General features: G+C 36.9%; 1 protein-coding gene across 1 annotated transcript in view; it reads left to right on the top strand.

The window, feature by feature from the left end:
• The window catches only part of LOC149185490 (zinc finger CCCH domain-containing protein 14-like), a 52584-nt gene extending 40609 nt beyond the window's left edge, over window positions 1-11975 (top strand). The window contains exon 2 of the mRNA XM_089409064.1: window positions 11433-11975. Within this exon, the coding sequence (XP_089265190.1) occupies window positions 11433-11975 (543 nt within the window). The remainder of the gene's footprint in view (window positions 1-11432) is intronic.
• The last annotated feature ends 11061 nt before the right edge of the window (window positions 11976-23036 follow it).

Below are 23036 nucleotides of genomic sequence, written 5' to 3'. Positions count from 1 at the left end.
GTTTTCAGGGGACCGCACTTTCTTTTTACAGACAGTGCGGGCATCTCCACACTTTTCCTTTAGTACACAAAGCAATACCGCATTTGGTTCTTCTGGAAGCCTGCAGACCCTATGAAATTTTTTGAAAAACCTAAAATGTTTTCTTCCAGTTAAGTTTAGGTTTTACTTATGACTTTTAGTGTCTACCCAGATCTACATGTGTTATGTCAAAAATCTCTTGTTAGTAAGTTCCATTGGTATTTTTGTTTTAGGTGATTTTCTAGAAGTTTTGCATGCCTGGATTGGTTTTCACTTGGTCTCTGTAGTGACTCAAAGATTAGAAGCCTAAGAAACCTTAGATTACCCTGGTGTCTTTTTGTCTTCTTGATGAGTCTGATTGGTTTGTGAAATCTTCCTTTGGTGAGAAATAGATTTATTTTTCTCTTTGCAAAACTTTGAACGAACTTGGTTATAAGTTTTGAATTTCATTTTTATAAAAGAAAACATAGCTGGATGTTTTTTGATTGATTTGTTATTCTAAATGAATTAATCCTTAGTTTACTGAATAACTAAGTAAAACGTTCTCAAAAATATTTGAAGCCTTTATTTCGATTAGGTTTTTAGATTTTTTTAGATCTCAAGATTAGTTTTTGTAGTTTTGAGTGTTTTCTAGAAATTGTAGAATCTCTTTTGAAAGAATCGTTTTTGGTAGTTTTTAGTGTTGAAAAAGAAAGGGATTTATTGTGAGCATAATTAGTAGTCTCGTTTTGATTTCTTATTGAAAAAGACAAAAACATTTTCTTTTCATTTACATGTTGAAAGAAAGATTTGTTTTTCAAAGAATTGCATTCTCAAACTCTTTCTTTTAGCTAGAAATTCGTTGAAGGAAAAAAGAATTGTTTATCATTTTAGGTGCATTTTTAGTGTTTTTGGAGTCGAGTCTTCACACCATTAAAGTTTCATTTCCATACCTATTGACTTAATAAATAACCCATAAAAGTAACACTTAATTAAAATTGATCTAGCAATCTTTTTATTTCTAGGGCTCTTATCACCAATATAGCTTAGGCTAGTATCTTGGAGTAGGGAGTAATTAACTCTCCAAGATAGTTAAAACAAACAAGTAGCTATATCTTACGGTAGGAAATAAATCCAATTGTAATTGATATAATCTGGGAAGCTTCTCTTAAATGAGTCAATCATGAGATCATGTCCGAACCTTTAAGACAATCAAGACTGTCTCATTGGGAAAGATAGAAGATTTGCGCGTATTATAAACAGTAAACCTCGGGTTAACCATTGTCGAGGTGCCTGGGGTCACTTGTTGGTAAACCTTGGATTGATCATGTCGAGGAGCCTTCAAGGGGATTGAGCTTTGTTATTCTGCCCTTGCATGTAGATTGGATTGTAGACTGTTCCCACAGTTGTATTTGTTGTTGTTGGTAACCTTAGTGTCCATGAACTTAAGATTATTTCCTAAGGTGACAGTGAAGGACGGGTCTCACTGTACCTAGAGTAGACATCGACTAGACTCACTTGGACTCTCTGGGGGGTTCTCTTCACTCGAGATGGTTATGTGAAGAAACTTGTGCCAGTCTGTTTCATTAATCAGGTTGTCGGGGTAACTGTTCCAACCGCCATTTCTGTATTAAAATTATAAGACGCTGGATTTCATCACCAAATAGTGTTTTTAGTACGAGAATTTACTGTTTGTGTGTGGTTTGAACTCTTAGATTTTTTAGGCATGTGATTCACTTGTTTGTTTCTTTAGAGACTTTAGGTGCTTTTATTGAAATTTTCTTTGTTTGCGTGTGATTATTTTCATCCTACACCTAGAGATTATTATCCTTGATCAATCATGTCAAGACAATCATCTATGTTTTCCCAATCACCGGAAACATTTTTATATGGCGGTCCTACTGTTCCTTTGGGGTACCAGTCACTTTCTGGTACTTTTTTAGGAGAAACTCCTCGACCAACTGAACATCAGTTATCACCTGGTAATAATGTAACTAAAATGTTGAACACATAACAAATTTTTATGATGTCTGGTAGTATTCCAAATCCTCAACCTCAAGGTAGTCAATTACTACCTGGGGGAAAAGGTAGTCAGTTACCACCTAGGGGGCAAGGTAGTTAGTTACCGCCTAGGGGGCAACCTAAAGGTAGTCAGTTATCGCATGGGGGGCAACCCCAAGGAAGTCAGTTTCCGTTTGGAGGGCTACCTCAAGGTTTTCAACCTTTAGGACAGTACATACCCCAAGGTCAACCCCATATTCCTCAGGATGCTTATCAACCCCAAAATCAGTATGTGCCTCAGGGTTATCAACCTCAAGGTCAGTACCCAACTCAAGGTTTTCAATTTCTTTCTAGTCAGTCATTTTTACAATGAGCTAGATATGTACCTCCTAATTATCAGCCCTACGTTCAACCAGGTTATGGTCCTCCATACGTACAACCTTTTATGGGTCCCAGAATGAATATGGTGAGGGATCTGTCTCAAACTCAACAGACTTTGCAACCTAATGTGAAATTGTCTAGTCAAACTGGACAAACTTTGGTTTCTGGTCCAACCCAGCAACCTGTTCAACCTACAGTTCAAACCTCTACACCTGGTTTAGTTCAGCAGCCTGGGCCTAGCTCACCTTAGACTCCGCCTCGAACTACTGCTGCAACTGCTGCTTTTTCTGTTCTACCTACCACACATGTTTCTGGAGTATCTGTAGCTCCAGTTTCTACTATCCTTGCATCAGTGCAAACTCCTCAAGTCTCTATACCCCAGTCAGGACCTACAGTCCAGACTTCGGTCCAGATGACTGCAAGACAAGCTGATCCAAGTACAACTGCCACGAGCCAACTGTACTAGGGACGTATCAATCCGGTCCTACTGTACAAAATCTAGTCTATCAGTATCAACCGTACCCTGGATATACTTATCAACAGCCTCAACAACCCTAGTTTGGTCCAGTTAATCCTGGTTTTCTTGGAGGTTATAACATTCCTAATGCAAATCCGATTCCAGGTTATCCTGGATATCCTCCTCCTGGAGCTGGTCTCATTACACAAGGTTTTCGTGAACCTAATCGTTAGTTATCATTTATTACAACTTTGGATTTACCTGATTTGTCACACCTTATGAATGATCCAATTTATTATCTTCCGTACTAGCCACCAATTCTTGATAAGTTGCTCAGTGATATCCCCAAATTCGAGGGTAAGTCAAGTGAGGATCCATCAAATCATGTTATGACTTATCACATCTGTTGTGCATCTAATTCCATCATTGATGATTCAAGTCAATTGAATCTTTTTCAAAGAACTCTTATTGGTCTTGCTACCAAATGGTACATTGAGTTACCACGAGGCTCTTTTTATAATTTTAGTCAGTTAGCCACTTCTTTCCTAACTCATTTTCAGTTGTCTGTCAGATACGACAATGGCACGAAACTGTTAACTTCACTGAAACAATCCACGTCCACATATATTTTTGATCATATTCATGAATGGCAACGTAGAAGGTGTTTAGTGAAAGTTTTCATTCCAGAACAAATTTTAGTAGAATGGTTCGTTAAATTATTGTTACCTAAAATCACTGAGGATGTAGCTAAGGCAAGAGTTGTCACTGAAGAGCAAGTCATTGCTCAGGCTCAGTACCTTGACCTCGTTTATACGCAGTCAGGTACTTTACATGAAAAAATCCCTAATCTTCCAAAAACTACAGCTCCTTCAGGGTTTCATGCCACTGATGGTATCATTGGTTCAGTTAGTATTAAAAGCAAGAAGAAATCTTCAAAGAATTCTTCTCCTATAATAACTTTACCTGATTCCCTGAAAGGAGATTCTTCCACTGAAGTTTCTGCCAACGTCCATGTCGTAGATTCATCTACGACCAAATCCGGTAGTAAAGACAAGGAGAAGAACAAAAAGGATCAAAATTCAAAAGATAAAAAAAATAAAAATGAATCTATTGAAGAAAAACGAAAACCTTTCTATCCTTGTTTCATCTGCGACGAGGATCATTTCACTAAAGAATGCCCATATCGAGCAGAGTTTTCAAAATTTGTTAAAGATTCTCAAATGCCTACTGTCTTGAAGGATACTTCTCCTACTCAAGATAGTAAAGCAGTTGCTTCTTCCTCAAATGCCTCATAAGAACCCATTATGATGATGTCTCATGTCAGGATTGCGACATGATCGCAAGATTATGGTAGTAAAAATCCTGTTGATGGTAAAGAAGCATAATCTTCTAGTTCAAACCCATCAACTACACCTCCTCCTAGGTCTGCTCCCCTACAAATTGAGAAACCCAACCCATACTTAGTAATCAAACCATCTGCTAAAGGTATATTTCGTAAATTAGCTTTCAATCCATATGCGAGAGCTTCTTAGAATTATAACATTTTTGAAGACTTAGTCATTGCCCATTTAGCAATGTCGGTTATGGAAGTGCTGCAATCATGCCCAGCATAGCGTAAATTACTATTGTCTGCTATAGGAGATGTTGATATTCAGGATTCGAACTTAATAATTTTTTATTTAGAGAATAGTACACCCCGCCTCCCTCATCGAATGGCTTTCCAGATTCCAGTGTTAGTAAAAAACAAGCCTTGCTTTTGGACTGTGATTGATGAGGGAGCTTCTACGTGTACTATGTCGATTCAGTGTTGGAAATCACTTGGTTCTCCTACACTCAATCAGTCTCTGACAATTCTAAAGGCTTTTGATGGCCGAGGGTTCCATCCCTTTAGTATTTTGGAAGATTTACCTATAGGGGTTGAAGGCAAAACTACAAATCTAGATGCGGAAGTGGTTGATGCCCCTCTAGATTACAACCTTCTCATGGGTCGCGGTTGGTCTTCTGCTATGACTGCTATTGTTTCATCAGTATTTTAGCTTATTAAGTTTCCTCATAATGGAAAGATTGTTATGATAGACCAGCTGAGTTATTTCTCATCTGACCCGGCCTCTACTGATAGCATTCAACACGTCAGTAAAACAACTATCCCTTACAAGGATGTTGGTGTAGATTTGATTAAAGATTCTGTTTTACTAGGAACTTTTTCCGTCCCTCCTCCTAACGTATCGCCTTCTATTGCAACTATTCATATGATTTCATCGAACAATATTTCTTTTGATGATCCTTGGATCGTACCTTTCGATTATGAGGTGGATTCATTTGATGGAGTGATGCCTTTGAATCCCTTTGAAATTGCATATCAGGCGGTACAATTGTTTTTTGATTCCTGACATAATGCGAGGATAGTTTCTTCCTACCTCAACCTCATTAAAAAATGAAACAAGGAGTTATCGAGGATATTTTGTTCCAGTGTCAACCTCGTTAAAAAATGAAATCGGGTGTCTTGAGCATAGTTCCTTGTCTTGTGTCAAGCTCGTTAAAAAATGAAATAAGGGTTTTGAGGATAGTTCTTTTCCTGTGTCAACCTCATTAAAAAATGAAACAACTCCCTTTCCACGTCGATTCTTTCCAAGATTTCGAAAGTTAACCTTCATTACATCCACCTAGTTGAATGCAATGAAGCTTGGGGAGCATGTACCTCAATTTGCGTCATTATGTTGGGGGCATGCAAACTTATAACAAGCATAGTTTTTCGTTTCAAGCCTACGTAAACATGAAATCGAATCCAAGCAGAGTTCTCTATGGTTCAAGCTTGTGTAACAATGAACCCATATCCGCTTTACATCTCGTGATTGCCGTTTTTATCCGCTAAATTCTGTTAGATGAACCTTGGTTGTTTTCATTCCATCGCCACCATCTCTTTGGCTGAACATATGCTCTCACTTGGTTGTTTACCCTTCCTGAGGGATCGCATCTATGAGTGGTTTTATTAGCCAGCCTCTTAACCATTACATGTTTTGAGCAGTTCCTCCATTGCCGGAACCAGTTGCTACCCTTTATACCACTCGTTCCTCTAGGACGAGTCCTCTTTAAGCTCTTTTTTGACTTGTAAAATATGAAAAGATTGCCGAGTTTTTCCCTTTTAACTCGTTAAATAGAATTAAAAAGGCGGTCCACTTACAACTCTTTTCTGACCATTAAAACATGAAAAGATCGTTGGAATTTTGTCATTTTAAGTTCGATATTGGTTATAAAATGACGTGTCTTCGATCGCTTTTTTACTTTTTCATATCAGAGCCACTAATTATGAAAAGTACTCCTTGATCGTAATGGTCAAGCGGTTCACTCAAGTATTATTTTATACTTTTTCTGGCTTGGGGGACACAAATTTACGAAAAAGGACACCCATGGAGTTTCCTTAAGTTTTTCTTTTGACTCCCTAAAATTGAAAAACACCGAGTTTTTCCTATACTGGACTCGTGAAAATTTAACAGTAAAGGACTTGTTCAATTTTAAACATGAACGAACCACTCCTTCTTAGGGTTTGAATTTTAAACTAAGTTGGACTCATCCGAAGGATGAGCTTATAAACAAGCAAATGTTATCTTCCTCAATCTTGTCAAAAATAAAAAGGTACTTGCCAGAAATGGTGGGGGAAAAGAGAGAAAAATGAACTTGTTTCTTATACTTTGTGTTTTAGAAAAGCAGTCAACCACTCTTGAACACGACACTTTTTGTTTACCTGGGTGGGAAATCCTTTGCCTAACAGTTAATCAAACCATATTGAAAGTATTCAGCCAGTTTCTGGGTATTAGCTTTGGATCAATTGTCACCATACCATCTGCAGTGTCGTTATGTGTTCAAGAGGTCAGTTCAAATAAACCATTCATTTGCAAAATATCTGTCATCCATTTTGACCATCCCTGAGGTAGTCCTTGCCAAATATATTTTTGCAAAACTCGATCTATGATTTCTTGTTGTGGGCTTGCCTATGACAAATCACTTTTTATCGACTTCAGCTCATTATCTAGAAAGATAATCTAGAAATCTTCAGTACCTTGGAATCTGCATGCCCTAATGGCAGGTTTCTCGCCTTCGATGATAGGTTGCATCATTGACCTTCGATCAAAGGATTCTATGACATGTTCGACATCAACTCATTTATTTGCATTTCATGGATTGTACTGAGTACTTTGAGAGCCATTGACATTACTGGTGGTTTCTCTCACACTTGTTAATAGTTCACATCATTGACTAGTAATCAAGTGGTTTCTACCATGTTTGATTTCAACACATTCATTTGCATGGATAGAATCGTACTAGTTCGAGAAGAAAAAATCAAGACCCTGGATCTAGTTTCTACCATCTAGGCTGTGAGGAATTTTGTTATTCATTATACAATGGACTATTCATAAATAGATGGCTGCGCCCATACTGTGTCTACATATGTCTATACTTGTGATGTATTACAAAATCATTCCTGTATCAGAGCAGTTTAGTTAGTTTTCTAGTAAGTTTTGATTTGAGTATGGGAATGCCTACCTCAGCAATGATATGTTCACATATATATATATTTTGCATTGAATGATTTTTATAGGTTTCGACTGGGGTGTCCACAAGATGATCCTTGAAATGATAAAGTACTTCACTCTTCATACATGAAAGATTTCATCTTCATCTATTACAGACTTTGCACTTTAGGGGGCAATCTGTTGCACCAAAAAATGTCACCTTGACATTCTGCAATCTGTGTGAGTCCATTACCACTCATAATTTCCTCCTTTTCAAGTCTTAAGCCTCAGTTCTTCATATCAAGCCTGGAAAATAAGAGAAAGCCCTCAAAAGTCTATAAAACTATGGTTTTGCACTTTCTCTTAGCATTACTAGCGGTCCCGCACCTAAAGGTCATGTCCCCTGTGCACCTGACTGCTCTATCTCTGTGTTATGAGTGCAGACCCCTGTAAAAGTCAAAATTGCGCAAGTATATTCTTAAAAAATCACTTTGAGTCATTTCTAGAAGCTTCTGGAAGGAATCTTGAGGTGGCAAGTTCGCTCCTTTAAGGTTCACGCATCCCATACCTTAAGGAGCTAACCCCTTGATGTGAGGAGCTTATCCCTTTGAAGGAGGACTCTATCCCTTTATAGGTGGACCTGTAACCTCCTTCCTTTGCACTATAAAATGAAGCATTGGACTGGTTACTTGAGAGGTTGAAAGCTGAATATTTTTGAGGTGAAATGCTGCTGGAACTTAGTCTTCCTAATTGAGCTTTTGTGAGGAGAGATTACATACCTCTTTGATCTCATTTGGAAGAGTGTGAGGCTTGTGAAAGTAAAGGAGATTCCTATTTCGGACCCTAGAAAGAGCTTGTACAACATCAAGGCACCAAAGGTTGTAAGGTTATTCTATTTCAAAGTTAATACAAATACGTTTATTTTTCTCAATAAGCTGTGTTTTATGGTTTATTTTATGGATTCCTTGATCACCATAATGAACATGATTTATGATATTAGCTATGCAGGTGTTATTTTATGTGTGCTTGCTTGTGATTGCAGGTTCTCAAAAGGCAACTCTTTCGGACGGTTGAAGGATGGTTGCTACAAACTAGCGGTGGAATTAAGGTAGGGTCTAAACACCTCTATAGTTTTTATTAATGAATCACAATATGTTTAGAGAAAGGTAGATTTGCTTGTCCTACTTGTTGCTAGATATCTTTTGATACTATGGAGATTAGCCTTGTCTGCAAGATCAATTTATCTGGCCAACACTAACCACAGCTCACAAGAAACCATATCCATTAGGTTGGTTATGTGATAAAGCAAAGCTACAAGTGACTAGACAATGTAAACATAGATTTTCTTTTGGGTTAGCATTTGTAGATGAGGTTGAGTTAGATATAGTTCCTTTGGATATATGTGGAATTGTTTTTGGAAGTCTTTACTTGTATGATACGGAAGCCATTTTCTATAGAGCTGAAAACAAGTATCAACTCATTAAAGATGGAATAAAATATATTATAAGAGCTCATAAACTCAATAATAATTATACTCTCATAAACTTAGGGCAGATGAAAAGAATTGTAAATTCATGCAAACAATTTTTGCTAATGGTTGTAAAGGAAAAGAAACCTAATAAAACCAATATATTTGAGGGCTGTAATGCTAAACAACATCTATTTTAGAAAAAGTTGTTTCAGAATATGATATACTATTTCAAGAACGTAAAAGTCTACCACCCCAAAAGGAAATAGTACATGATATTAATTTGCAACAAGATACTCCATTACCTAACATCAGAATGTACAGATTGTGTGCTTTAGAGAATGCAAAAATCAAGAAGCAAGTACATGAGCTACTCAAGAAAGGGTTCATATGACCTAGCACATCACTGTTGGGTCTTGAAATTGTCAGTCATTTCCCTTACAATTTCACTATTATGTCCATTATATCACCTCCATTTCACCTTCATTTCACTACCATGTCACTACATTCATCTCGCTTTCATTATCATTGGGTCACATTTGTGTTTTTCCAAACTTTATTAATTCTTAGCTTTTTAAAGTGAATTTGTGGTTGAAAATTAGAAAATAATGTGCATATGCTTATACCTAACAAGTGGGTTGAGATTGTTGACATGTGTAGGTCAAAAGGAGGCTTCTAGAAGACCTTTATGTGGCACCCTATGGCCAAATTCGAATTTGAGTGGAGAGGATCATGGGATCATGAGGATATGTGTCTCATTTCCTATTTGTATTGAAACTCTAAGAATACATGTGTCTTATCATTTCCTATTTTTATTAGGACTCTAGAGGTATAGGGAGAGGTTCATCGACTCTCATTAATGAGATGATTTCTCATATTTTTGTATAAATAGGAGATCTCTCTCCTTCATTTGGTAGTCTTAGAAAGCTTTTAGTTTTGGACAGTTTATGAAAAGGTTTGGAGATTTTGGAAAACTTTGGAGAACTTTGTAAACTTTTGTAATTTTGCAGAATTTGAATAAAGCTTTGATGTTCTCAACATGGAAGGAGATGTGAAGTAGATGTCATGGAGAATATTAGAATGTAAGGTAGAGTAGATTTTATTTTGTAGTTTTGCTTTGATTTCATTCAAGTATGTCATTTTTTTTATGATTGTTTTCAAGTTTAATAATTTAGATTTTCCATTCATGCAAGTTTAATTCATGCAAGTGTGTTCAACCGGTTGATTGTAGATTTATCTAACTGTGTAATCTATGCTTGACAAAATAGTCCAAGAAAGTAGTCCTCCTATTTTCCAATTGGTGCTTGGAGCATTAGAGCACACAGTAGATTAGTTTTCCTTTACATGTTTTGTATTTGCTTTCCATTTCAAATTAGCATATCTAACTGTGTAATCTATGCTTGACAAAATAGTCCACGAAAGTAGTCCTCCTATTTTCCAATTGGTGCTTGGATCATTAGAGCACACAGTAGATTAGTTTTCCTTTACATGTTTTGTATTAGCTTTCCATTTTTATGTTTACTTTTTCTTATAACAATGAAGTATTGGATCCGTCCAAATGCTATCACAAGGAGGTAGTTCTCCCAAAATTGTATAGCAAAGTGATAAAACACTTCATTTAGCTGTTATCATTTTTGCTTTGATTTCACAAACATTTTTTTGGCTTAGATTAATCTAACTATTCAATGTTTTGATTTGTTTTTTTTCTAATGTTCATTTCCTTTTCTCTCTTCTTTAGAAATTAGATTTTAACATTAGAATTCATTAGATTTATATGACCATTAACATTTAGAGATTTTCATCTAGAAGCATGACTTTTCTTTCTTAGATTAATTTTCTTAAGCATAAGAAACAAAACCCCCAAAAACAAGATAAACTATAAAACGACGAAGTAAGAAAAAAGTTGACTAAGAACATATAGTGCACCACACTTCATCAGTTTACGATACCCGAATTGATAATTTATGCAGAGCAATTTAGGAAAGTAAATTGACTAGACATTTTGGCGTCATTGCCAGGGAAGTGTAATTAGAAGACCTTATTTCTTACATATAAAAAAAATTAATAATTTCTCGAGTATGCTCTCCTCCTGCACTTTGTGTGATCTTGAGGATCAGAAAAAGAATTTTTATGTTAAAAAAATAAATCATTTCATTTGATTCAATAAAAAAACAATAAAAATCCAACTGCTTTGATAGGTTCATTTGCCTAAGATTGACTGGTTATGGTTTGTAGTGACCCTCAAAACACTATGTCCTGTTTAATAAGATTTTACAAATTAGTTGTGGAATGCAGCCTTGTTCCGCAGCTAACTATGTGTTCCACAACTATTTCCAAGGTTTAGCAGGTTACAAGCATCAAATGAAGAAACTGACCACATGGGCATCTTTGGAATCGTTCCGACATGGATTCTATCCTAGTCACCCAACCCAGATCGATAAAAAAACCAGCTTAAGACCTCAGTCAAAGTCCTGTTTTCAGTACATTTACCTTGAAGCCTTAGTTGCCTGAAATTGAGAACCATTAATTATTTTTATAAAAATTTCACAATTTCGGAAAAAAAAAGGAAACAATCAATGGCTATCTCCAATTCCAGTTTCCACTGTGGCCTCAATAGAAAACCTGCATTCTTTGTAGTAATTTTGGTACTGATATTGGATGTCGATTTAGGGACAAGTGCCATTTTTCCCATGGTGAAAAGGAGCTTGGGAAGGTAAATGCAGTGGCACACAATCTCAAAGATGATCTAGCAACAGGACCTTTTGGCAGTAGGTTCCCAATTGGTGGCTTAGATGGAAAGCCTGGAGGTCATCCTGTCTATCGTGAGGCTACTCCTCCTGGTATGGCAGCTGTAGCTACATTTGGTGCTTCAGCAACTGCAAAAATAAATGTCGATGCTGCACTTGCTGGTGCTATAATTGGGAAAGGTGGTGTAAACTCTAAGCAAATTTTTCGTTCAACTGGTGCAAAATTGGCTATAAGAGATCATGAGTCTGATACTAACCTGAAGAATATTGAGTTGGAAGGTAGTTTTGATCAGATAAAGGAAGCTAGTGCCTTGGTTCGTCAGCTGATCATGCACACGAGTGCTACACTGCCTGCAAAGCAAATTTTATTTAGTACAAGCAATTTCAAAACCATGGTGATCAGGAACCAATAGGCATAACCAAAAAACCTGCAAATGATTTTTTTTTTTCCAGAAAAACGCATAATAGTAAAAAAAGTCAAACTTTAACTGCACGATCCGGTCAAATGAAAATAAATTAGGAAAAACTAAAACATAAGTTTTTTTGGGGACAGGTCCAATTAGATAATCCAAAAATGGTTTAAGAAATTCGCAGCAGTTTGGGAGAATTTCTCAATTCTTTGAAGCCTCTTTTTGCATGCCACGTGAAGAAAAACAGATTTTAATTGATAAACAGTCTGTTGTTTTAACTCGACATACTTGGAGAGCTCAAATCCAATTTGGGAACTTATTGTGTGGTGGCATTCAATCCTAATTAAAAGCCTCCTATCTTTAATAACTCGTACTTTACTGTTACTTCAGTTTAACGGCTAATTACATGGCATATCCCAATTGAATACGACTCTTCCAAACTGATAAGTGACCGGGTCTTGAAGCTTTTCACATATGCTGGCTGCACGGTTCGGATCTACCTACCGATGGTTTTGATATTTCCCACCTTCCCCCCTTAGAGATCTGAATTCTACCACACAATTATGGCAACCCTCTCCTCCCTGGAATGAAGAAAGCGTGACTGGTTAGGTGCTGGAAGGGCCTAGAATGGCCTTTGAGGTGTTTTTGGTAATCCCTCTTCGTTTCAATATCGTGATCGGATCTAGAATTTTAGGAGATAACATGCCCATAAAAATCAGGATTATGATTCAATTATGCTATCAGTTCCATTAATCATAAGAAAGAGGGAAAGGAACGAAGTGTGAAATTGCTACAACAGTGTAATCTTTGAAGTTTGATGTTCTCCAAAAAAAAAAAGATGAATCAATGAGATGAGTAGATTATTTGCTCACTTTTCTGAAGGTATTGATTAATTTTGAACTGATGATGAAAAATGAATGGATAACTTTTTGTTCAATATTTTTAGCTACAGAAACTGTGCATGTTCCGCAGCTAAATTCGTTCCGCAGCTAAATCCATTCTGCAGCTAAACATCAATTTTGCAATTGAAAAACCTCACTGTTCAAATCAGCCTAACTTTCTCATATGAAATCAGAATTCAATGATTCAAGTGTCGTTGGAAAGATATCAATGAGATATACACAATGAGAAATCCATCATCAGAGTTTGAAACTGTAAATAATAAAATAAATTGCTGAAAAGAAACAACATTCAACTGGAGGCACTAATTCTGAAGCAGGTATAATTTCTTTTTGGTTTTCCTTTGTGAACTTGTTTCATTAATACAAATTTTTAGTTTTGTGTGTGAATATCATAACTAGAGAGATTGACCACCTCTCTCTTTTGATAGTCTTACATTCCATTGCAGAAGAAGTATTATTTTTTTGCAGGTTCCAAGAGGAAGGACAAACGACTATAAGTGAATAGTGTCTCTCTTAAGAGACCAATTTGTTTCATAAGAGGATGATCAAAAACAATTAAGAAACATGCTAATGCAAAATCAGATCCAAACACTTGAAAAACTTTTAGATACTATTGTCTCCATTACATCCATACTTCATAATAAACCATTCACCTCATTTCCCTTCATATTTTCCATTTTACATTCACACACACTTTCCATTACTTTTTGTCCACTCCTAACACACAAATAAAAGCAAGAGGCTTAGTTACATGCTTATTTCCTATTGTCATTACTACTTTCCATTTCCATCTTCCATTTCCATTTTCCCTTTCCTGTCATTTTTATTTTGCAAATAAAGCCTGCTTCAATGCAAATTATTGAGTCCATAGTCCTTTGAGTCTAAGTTCCTTGCAAAAACACCTTGAGGCTTGCATGCCTTAATGGCAAGTCCTCATGCCGACAAACAATGGGAATACATTAATGTCCCTTGTTCATCGGATCTTCTAGGTGACTCGACATCGACAAAATTATTCGTACCTAGCAAGATATGTTTGGGCATCTTGGCTCTCATTGTCATCAATGGTGAGAGTTCTCGTGTTGGCTAGTGGCATCCATTAATGACCACTAAGTCAACAATTTCCTGCTATGTTTGACATCAGAACATATCTTCACATAGTAGGAATTGTTCCAATGAGTTTTGAAGACATGAAGACTATTATTTTCAGCATTTTGGAGCAGATTCAGCAAGTTTTAGTAGAAGCAATAAAAAGTCATCTTGACTCTTTTATCCATGACTCTTTTTGTCTAGCCACTTGAAGAAGATTATGATCAGAATTTTGTAGCCACCACACATACAACTCATCCATTTCCAAAGGGTAAGTTAAGGTACGCCATTTTCTAACTTTGACCATAGAATTCCATAAAAAGCTAGAATGATAATTGTTGGAAAACATTTCTCTTCCCCATTTCATAAAATTTCCAATACCATCAGTTGGGGGGGGATGGAATACATTCATATTCATATATTTCCATGTTCATATCATATTCATAAGCCCACATACTTCCAAAATATATTAACTATTACATTATTATTATGAGCATATGATGGCATTTCAAAAGTGCTTAAAGGATAATTGGATACAAACAAAATCATGGTTGTCACACAAGAACCAACCATCATGCAATCCAATAAAGATATACTTTGAAACAATAATCAAATTATCATTATGCAAAGTTCAAAGATCAAAATAGAATGCAACAACAAAATATGGTTGTAACACAAGAACCAACTATGTTGCAATTCAAATAAAACACTTCGCAGAAGTATGAAGTTATCAAATGATATCATGCAAATTTAAGCCAAATATCAATGATCAAAAGAATTAATGTAATATATGTTGCATGAGGACATGCAATAGCTTTAATTGGGGGGTATGTTGGGTCTTGAAATTGTCATTCATTTCCATTACACTTTCACTATTATGTCCATTATATCACCTCCATTTCAGATTCATTTCATTACCGTGTCACTACATTCATCTCACTTTCATTATCATTGGGTCACATTTATGTTTTTCCAAAATTTATTAATTCTTAGCCTTTTTAAGTGAATTTGTGGTTAAAAATTAGAAAATAATGTGCATATGCTTATACCTAACAAGTGGGTTGAGATTGTTGACATGTGTAGGTCAAAAGGAGGCTTCTAGAAAACCTTTATGTGGCACCCTATGGCCAAATTCGAATTTGAGTGGAGAGGATCATGGAATCATGAGGATATGTGTCACATTTCCTATTTGTATTGAAACTCTAAGAAGACATGTGCCTTATAATTTCTTAGTTTGATTAGGACTCTAGAGGTATAGGGAGAGATTCATGGGCTCTCATTAATGAGATGACTTCTTATCTTTTTGTATAAATAGGAGATCTCTCTCCTTCATTTGGTAGTCTTAGAAAAATTTTAGTTTTGGAAAGTTTTTGGAAAGCTTTAGAGCTTTTGGAAAGCTTTGGAGAGCTTTGTAAACTTTTGTAATTTTTAAGAATTTGAATAAAACTTTGATGTTCTCAACATGGAAGGAGATGTGAAGTAGATGTCATGGAGCATATTAGAATGTAAGGTAGAGTAGATTTTATTTTTTAGTTTTGCTTTGATTTCATTCAAGTATGTCATTTTGTTTTTATGATTGTTTTCAAGTTTAATAGTTTAGATTTTCCATTCATGCAAGTTTAATTCATGAAAGTGTGTTCAACTGGTTGATTGTAGATTTATCTAACTATGTAATCTATGCTTGAAAAAATAGTCCAAAAAAGTAGTCCTCCTATTTTCCAATTGGTGCTTGGAGCATTAGAGCACACAGTAAATTAGTTTTCCTTTACATGTTTTGTGTTTTCTTTCCATTTCAAATTAGCATATCTAACCGTGTAATCTAATCTTGACAAAATAGTCCAAGAAAGTACTCCTCCTATTTTCCAATTGGTGCTTGGAGCATTAGAGCACACAGTAGATTAGTTTTCCTTTACATGTTTTGTATTAGCTTTCCATTTTTATGTTTACTTTTTCTTATAACAATGAAGTATTGGATTCCTCCAAATGCTATCACAAGGAGGTAGTTCTCCCAAAATTGTATAGCAAAGTGATAAAACACTTCATTTAGCTGTTATCATTTTTTCTTTGATTTCATAGACATTTTTTTGGCTTAGATTAATCTAACTATTCAATGTTTTGATTTGTTCTTTTTCTAATGTTCATTTCCTTTTCTATCTTCTTTAGAAATTAGATTTTAACATTAAAAGTCATTAGATTTAGTTGACCATTAACATTTAGAGATTTTCATCTAGAAGCATGATTTTCTTTCTTAGATTAATTTTCTTAAGCATAAGAAAAAAACCCCCAAAAACAACATAAACTATAAAACAATGAAGTAAGAAAAAGGTTGAATAAGCACATATAGTGCACCACACTTCATCAGCTTACGATACCCGGATTGATAATTTATGTAGAGCAATTTAGGACACTAAATTGACTAGACAATCACCATGTGGGTCTCCAATTGTCTTAGTGAGAAAAAAAGATGGCTCATGGAGAATGTGCGTTGATTACCGAGCACTAAATAAGATAACGATAAAAAATCGTTATCCCGTTCCTTGCATAGATGATCTATTAGATCAGTTGAAAGAAGTTGTTTACTTTTCCAAGTTGGACTTGCATAGTGGCTACCATACGGTCAGAGTTGCAGAGCAAGATGCATGGAAGACTACTTTCAAAACGAAGCAGTGACTCTATGAGTGGTTAGTAATGCCTTTTGGCTTAACTAATGCTCCTGCTATTTTCATGAGAGTAATGAATGATGTACTTAGACTTTTTATTTATGATTTTGTCATTGTATATTTAGATGACATTCTTATATTCAGTAAAACATGGGAATAACATTTGAAGCATGTCAAGCAGTCTGTAGATGTTTTGAAAAGAGAAAATCTCTATGTTTAGCTATCAAAATGTGAATTTGTAAAACATCTTTGAATTATTTGGGTCATATTGTAAGGGGTGGTGAATTGAAGATAGATATCTCTAAAGTTACAGTCATTGTAAACTGGCCTAAACCCAAATCTGCTATAGAAGTTAGAAGCTTCTTATGAGCAGCGCAGTATTGGAGAAAGTTTTTTCTAACTTTGCCTTGATTGCAGCTCCCTTACATGCATTAACAGGATTGAATAGGGTGTTTCAGTGGGGAGGAAAATAACAAAAATCCTTCGAAACCTTAAAATAAAATATTAGTACAACACTAGTACTAGCACTCCCCGATCTTCAAAGACCATTTGAGATTGAAACAGATGCCAGTGACTATGCCATGGGAGCAATGTTGATGCAACGCGATAAACCCATATGTTATCATTTTGAGATGTTAATTCTGTAGTAGTTAATTATCCCACATATGATAAGGAATTTTATGCATTAGTACAGAGTGTGAAAAAGTGGAAACATTATTTAATGGGAAAAGAGATAGTTATACATACTGATCATCAACCACTTCAATATTTACACTCCCAAACTAAGTTGCAGTAATCAAGACACTATAGGTGGATGGGTTTTCTATAACAGTTTCATCTTGTCATCAGATATAAAAAGAAAATAAAGTTGCAGATATGTTGTCTAGACCAATTATAAATGCATCTACTATACTTAAGCATAATTTAGTATTTCATGAAAGCTACATTGAACAATATGCTCGAGATATAGATTTTAAAGATGTATATGCAACTTTAAGTCACGACAAACAAGTAGAAGAATTGGATTATCATGTTAAGGACCAAATTTTGTATCATTTTGGAAATTTATGCATTCCACAAACTGAAGGAGTAAAGATAATTCGAGAAGCACACACTTCTCTAATATCAAGTCACTTTGGTGTAAGTAAAATGGTTGCATAGTTGTAAAGATTTTGTTATTGGCCAAAAATGAATGAGACAATTTCTAGATATGTAAGAGGGTGTACTATGTGTGCTAAAAGGAAGCCCAACAATAGAAAAATAGGCTTGTACACTCCATTACTAGTTCCTTCTCATCCTTGGGAAAGTGTTTCCATGGACTTTGTTGGGGGACTACCTAAATGTAGAAAAGGTCATGACTATTTATATGTTATTGTGGATAGGTTCAACAAAATGTGTATTTTATACCTTGTAACAAACATATTACAACTGAACAAACAACAAAGTTGTTCTTTCAGCATATATGGGTTCATTTTCGATTACCCACTTCCATTGTATCTGATCGAGATTCCCGATTTGTTGGGAAGTTTTGGTCGAGTCTGTGGGAATTCATGGACACCAGACTGAAGAGGAGCACATCCTTCCATCCACAAATAGATGGCCAAATAGAATTGGTCAATAGGACAGTGATCCAGTTACTCCGAGGCTATTGCAGCAAGCATCCCAAGCTTTGGGATGAACATTTATGTTATGTGCAGCATGCTTACAACCGTGCTAAACATTCTTCTACACAGAGATCTCCTTTTAAGACCTATTTTGGTTTCACACCAAAGTCTCCCTTGGATTTTTTCTTTAGTAAAGACATAGTGGTTGATGGACACAGTGATGTGGACAAGGCAACCAAGTTTGTTGAACAAATTCAAGAGATTCACTAGGCAATACATGAATAGCTGGAAAAGAGCCAAGCCAAGTACAAGGTAAGGCATGATAAGCATCGGATTGAGCATAGTTTCCAAGTTGGTGATCAAGTTTGGCTGTATATCAGCAAAGAAAGAATGCAAGGTGAAGTGAACGCAAAAAGCTTGAGGCTATTTGAACCTTCATTGATTGAAGATCCTGAAGAGCAGAGTCAATTTCATTCTATTGATGATCTATTACCTGAATATCTCAATGAATAGCAGGAAGATATAGTTCTGGACAAGAAGGTGAGAATTACGTGCAGAGGGGATGTCAAGTACCTCAGGATTGGACTCAAAGGTTCAAAACCAAGCAGTGCAAAATGGATAGAAATTGGGCAAGCAAGGAATTTGTACCCTCACTTGATCGATGCTTAAAAACCAACTTTTGTTGGTCCAAAAGCTTTTTCAGTGGGAAGGTTGTGATCCAAATCGGATCCTAGAACACTCTCTAAGTTTTCACGAACTCTGTAAAATTCATGCCAAATTTTCCAAGTCTTATAAAGATCGAGCTTATCAGGGATATCCTCGTATCAATTGAAATTTGTGATCAGCGCAGAGAAATGAGGACCCTAGTGTTGTTGGGAAAAGTATCCAATTCGGAATGCACCTATCCCACTCTAAGAGGTGACAGTGCCTTAGCAACAAACAAGGAAACCTATCTGAGTATTCTTCTTTATGAGATGCAAATAGAGAAAGAAGGATGTAACTAACCGGTGTCTTCCGCTAGTTTGTCGATCTAATCACTCTCTCTTTCGTTCGCTTCCCGCTGCTTGCTCTTTCACTGGTCCAGCTTCACCCAGTTCCTGCAAGATCACAAGAGAGGAAAACTACACAAAATATATAGATTCACACTCATAACTAGTTTAGGATCAGATATAAACTAAATATGCAAATATAACAAAACATCATTGAAATACAAGCATATAGGAGAAACTCAAGTAGCTTTATTGATATGATAACAAGGTTCAAGAGGAGATACAACCAAATGAGTCCCGATCCAGCATCTGCCTCCCAGCAAAAGAATCCCTTCCTCTCCTCCAACAAAGTATAAATCACCCAATGTACTAATCTCAATCTCAAACCAACAGCAATTCTCTGCAAAGTACAAAATTCCAGCCCCCTGAACCTCTGGGTGAGAGATCCATATATAGATGTAAGCAAAGAGGATGAGTCAGCTTATGTTTTGACTTGTGGCTTCTCTCTGTCAGTTCTTGCTTCCACTTGGAGGTTGAGAACCTCTTACTCATCACTAGTCGAACTCACTGAGGCAAGTGTCATTGAGGAAGATTCTGGAAGCTTCCAGGGTCTTTCCACCTCGTTGAATGAACTTGCCATTTGTCATTTCCCGCTCAGCGCACCCTGGTAGTGCTTCTACCTGCGTTGCAGTGCACCTAGCCAGTGTAATCTCTGCATTTCAGCGCAGACAGCTAGTGGAGCCTCTGAATTGATCCTGAATTGACTGTTTCTGAGTGGTTTTTGGTGGAGAACTTTTGGGAGAAGCTGTCATTGGTTGACCTTGTTTCTCTAGGGGTAGGAACAACTCATTTAGGGACTTTGGATCCCTTGGATTATGGACATTTCATGCCCAATGTTGTAAGGCACAAAAATGTCTATAACAGTTGCCCACTAAAGTATGAGGCCGTTTATCGGGTGAAATGCTTTATTAGGAGGATCCGAAGTTCTTCCAATGCTGGGAGGAGACCTGTAATAAGATACAATACAATACATTATTTTTCATACTGCATTCATGATCTAGATGAGGCGGGCATTCCCATGCTCAACTTTATAAATTCATTTTTCTGTACATAGAACAGACAATCGTCTGATGGTAGACCGATGATTTTGACAAAATCATCATCCTTTTGGTAGGATGATTATCTGCTGCAATGCTGTACATGTCAATGTCTTTATCTTTCCTGAATATAGATCGCAGCCGGATGGATGAAACTAGATCCGGGGTCTTCAATCTCGTCCGATCTTCACTCTAAGTACAAGTCGATCCATGTGAGAAATGTTCTGAAGTCGAACATGGAAAGACATCGCTTGATTACCAGTCAATGATGTAAACTGTTAACAAGCGCGAGAGGAATCACCGATAATGATAATGACCCTCAAGGTACTGCAGTACAATTCACGTGGTGTGAATAAAGGACTTGGCGTTGAACACCACACGAAATCTTTCGGTCGAAGGTCATTGATGTATACCTGTTGCCGGAAGTGAGAAACTTGCCATTGAGGCATGCAAGCTTCAAAGTACTGAAGGGTGTGTTCCTAGATCAACTTCTTGGATAATGAGCTGATGTCGACAAGAAGCGATCCATCAAAGGAGGGCCTTAATGTATCCCACATCAGTGACACGGAATGGAGCAAATGATTTTGATGGAGGAGAAAATGATCTGATGATATATGGTTCAGGGTGGCAGTCATGAAAGGATGAAGGATAATGTATGGTAGTGGATGGGACACGGTTGACTTCTCTGGATGACTTCTCTTGAACATATCGGTGACACTTGTGTGATGGATTGGTAGCATTTACCCCAAAGATGGATGGTATTGGCGAGACCATGGTGATGTGACCGGTGAATGAAACAACCCAACCCGACTCAGGCACGGAGCGGAAGTGTCATGTTCAAGAGCGACTTGCTACCAATAAAAGTTCTTTGAATTTCTTCCCAATTTTTCCCCAGTCATTTCTGACTAGTACCTCTTTATTTTTGTCAAGCTTGAGGAGGATAACATATGCTTGTTCTATAATTTTCCCTTTGGGCAAACCCATCGCTATGTTTTAACGAGCCTAGCGATAGTGAAACTCGTTCTCGTCTAAAGACAAGTTTGTCGCTATTAATGCTTTTTAACGAGTCTAACGACAAAGATAACTCGGTCCTTTTCAATTTTAGAGAGTCTGAAAAGGTACGTAAAGATAACTCCAAAGTTCCTTTTTCGTCATCTAATCCCTTAAGTCCGAAAAAGTATAAAACAATACAGAAGGGATGAGTTTTCGATAGTTTTAACGAGCCGAACAAAACAAGCGCTCGATCTTTTTGTGCAATAATCCCTCAGGTCCAAAAAGATTAAAATCTAGAGGAGGGATAGCACTTCCGGTCGCTTTAACGAGCTGGAAGGCCAAAACTCGGCAATCTTTTCATATTTTACGAGTCAGATGAAAAGAGCTTAAAGAAGACTCGTCTTTTGAGGAACGAGTGATGAAACGGGTTAGCAGATGATTCCAGGTAAGGTTTGGAATTTTCCAATCACGGCAGTGTCACAAGGATGGCTAAGTGAAATCACTCTTCGCAGCTGTTCCTCAAAATGGGTAAACAATCAAATGGAGGTGAATGATCGGCCAATGGAAAAGTGGAGGTGATGGTGCAAACACTACCAAGGCTTTAATGGCTGATAAATTTACATTCGCAGTGGTTATTTACTGGGTAATTCATTTTTTAACGAGCTTAAACACGGGTTGAAACACTTGCTCGATCTTATGTTTATTTTTTAACGAGCATGAACTATGCGCTAAAACTGCTCGATTAATCCAGTCATATGATAAGAATGTCTCATTTAAGATTCCATTTTTTATGTAGCTTGCGCCTTACAAAGCTTTGCTCCTGAATCCTTTCTTTATGCAAGCTTGGAAACGACTAATCCTACGAGTTTAAAGGGTTAGACCTACAGGTTTAAAGGGAGGACCTAAAAATTTAAAAAATAAATAGCCGTCCCTTGCTTTCACTCCAAAAGGTTTGCATGCCCCCAGGTATAAAGTACGATTTCAAGGTTACCCCTACTTCATTTCCGTCAAAACATTTGTTTTACTGGGAGAGGCCTACCTCTTTCAGGTTACCCAAAGATTGTTCCATTAATCTTTCAAACAAAACACTTCTTCGGCGATGTCTATCGAGATAAACAAAGGTGAGTGACAACGAGCGCCAAACACATAACTTTGACAAAAGAATCTTATTCTAGAACAACCCCTCTTCCAATCACAGACGGGGTACGGACTAGTCATATTCTCCCACGGAAACCTACCTTATACCCAAAGTTTTTCTGCCGAAGCAGACCAGGACGCATTCCCCCTGGGTTCCAGTCATATCCTTCCGAATCACTCGCGCTCATCGGGAGGATGGACCGTGGGTTGAGACATTTCTTGCGTGAAGAGACCATTTAGGGATGGTGTGTGACTATTTGCGATGCGTGATCCGGGAAATGAAAGCTGGTCCACGAGCTTGACCACTCTTCCTTCGTGCGGAAAACACATTACTCTAAAGAGTGAGGAGATGATTACTCCCATTCAATATATATAGTCTCGTCCAAGGAGTAGGTTATAATCCAAGGGTCCTTGAACGACCATCACGTTCATTTGAATGGTCTTCCCTTTCAATGTTATCGGCACATTGGGGAGGATCCCTAAAGGTCGACTGGTTCCTTTAACGAAGCCTGTCAGATTTCTCATTTCAGGCAAAAGCGCTGGTGAACCAAGTGCTTTCCAAGCAATAGAGGAAAGGATACTCACAGATGCCCCAT

The sequence above is a fragment of the Pinus tabuliformis genome, chromosome 3_1 (genome assembly GCF_031772625.1).
Source record: "Pinus tabuliformis cultivar Carrire ecotype Pingquan chromosome 3_1, CPIR1, whole genome shotgun sequence".
Classification (NCBI taxonomy): Eukaryota; Viridiplantae; Streptophyta; class Pinopsida; order Pinales; family Pinaceae; genus Pinus; species Pinus tabuliformis.
Note: the sequence above shows the minus strand (reverse complement) of the source record. Positions and strands in the feature narration are given on the sequence as shown.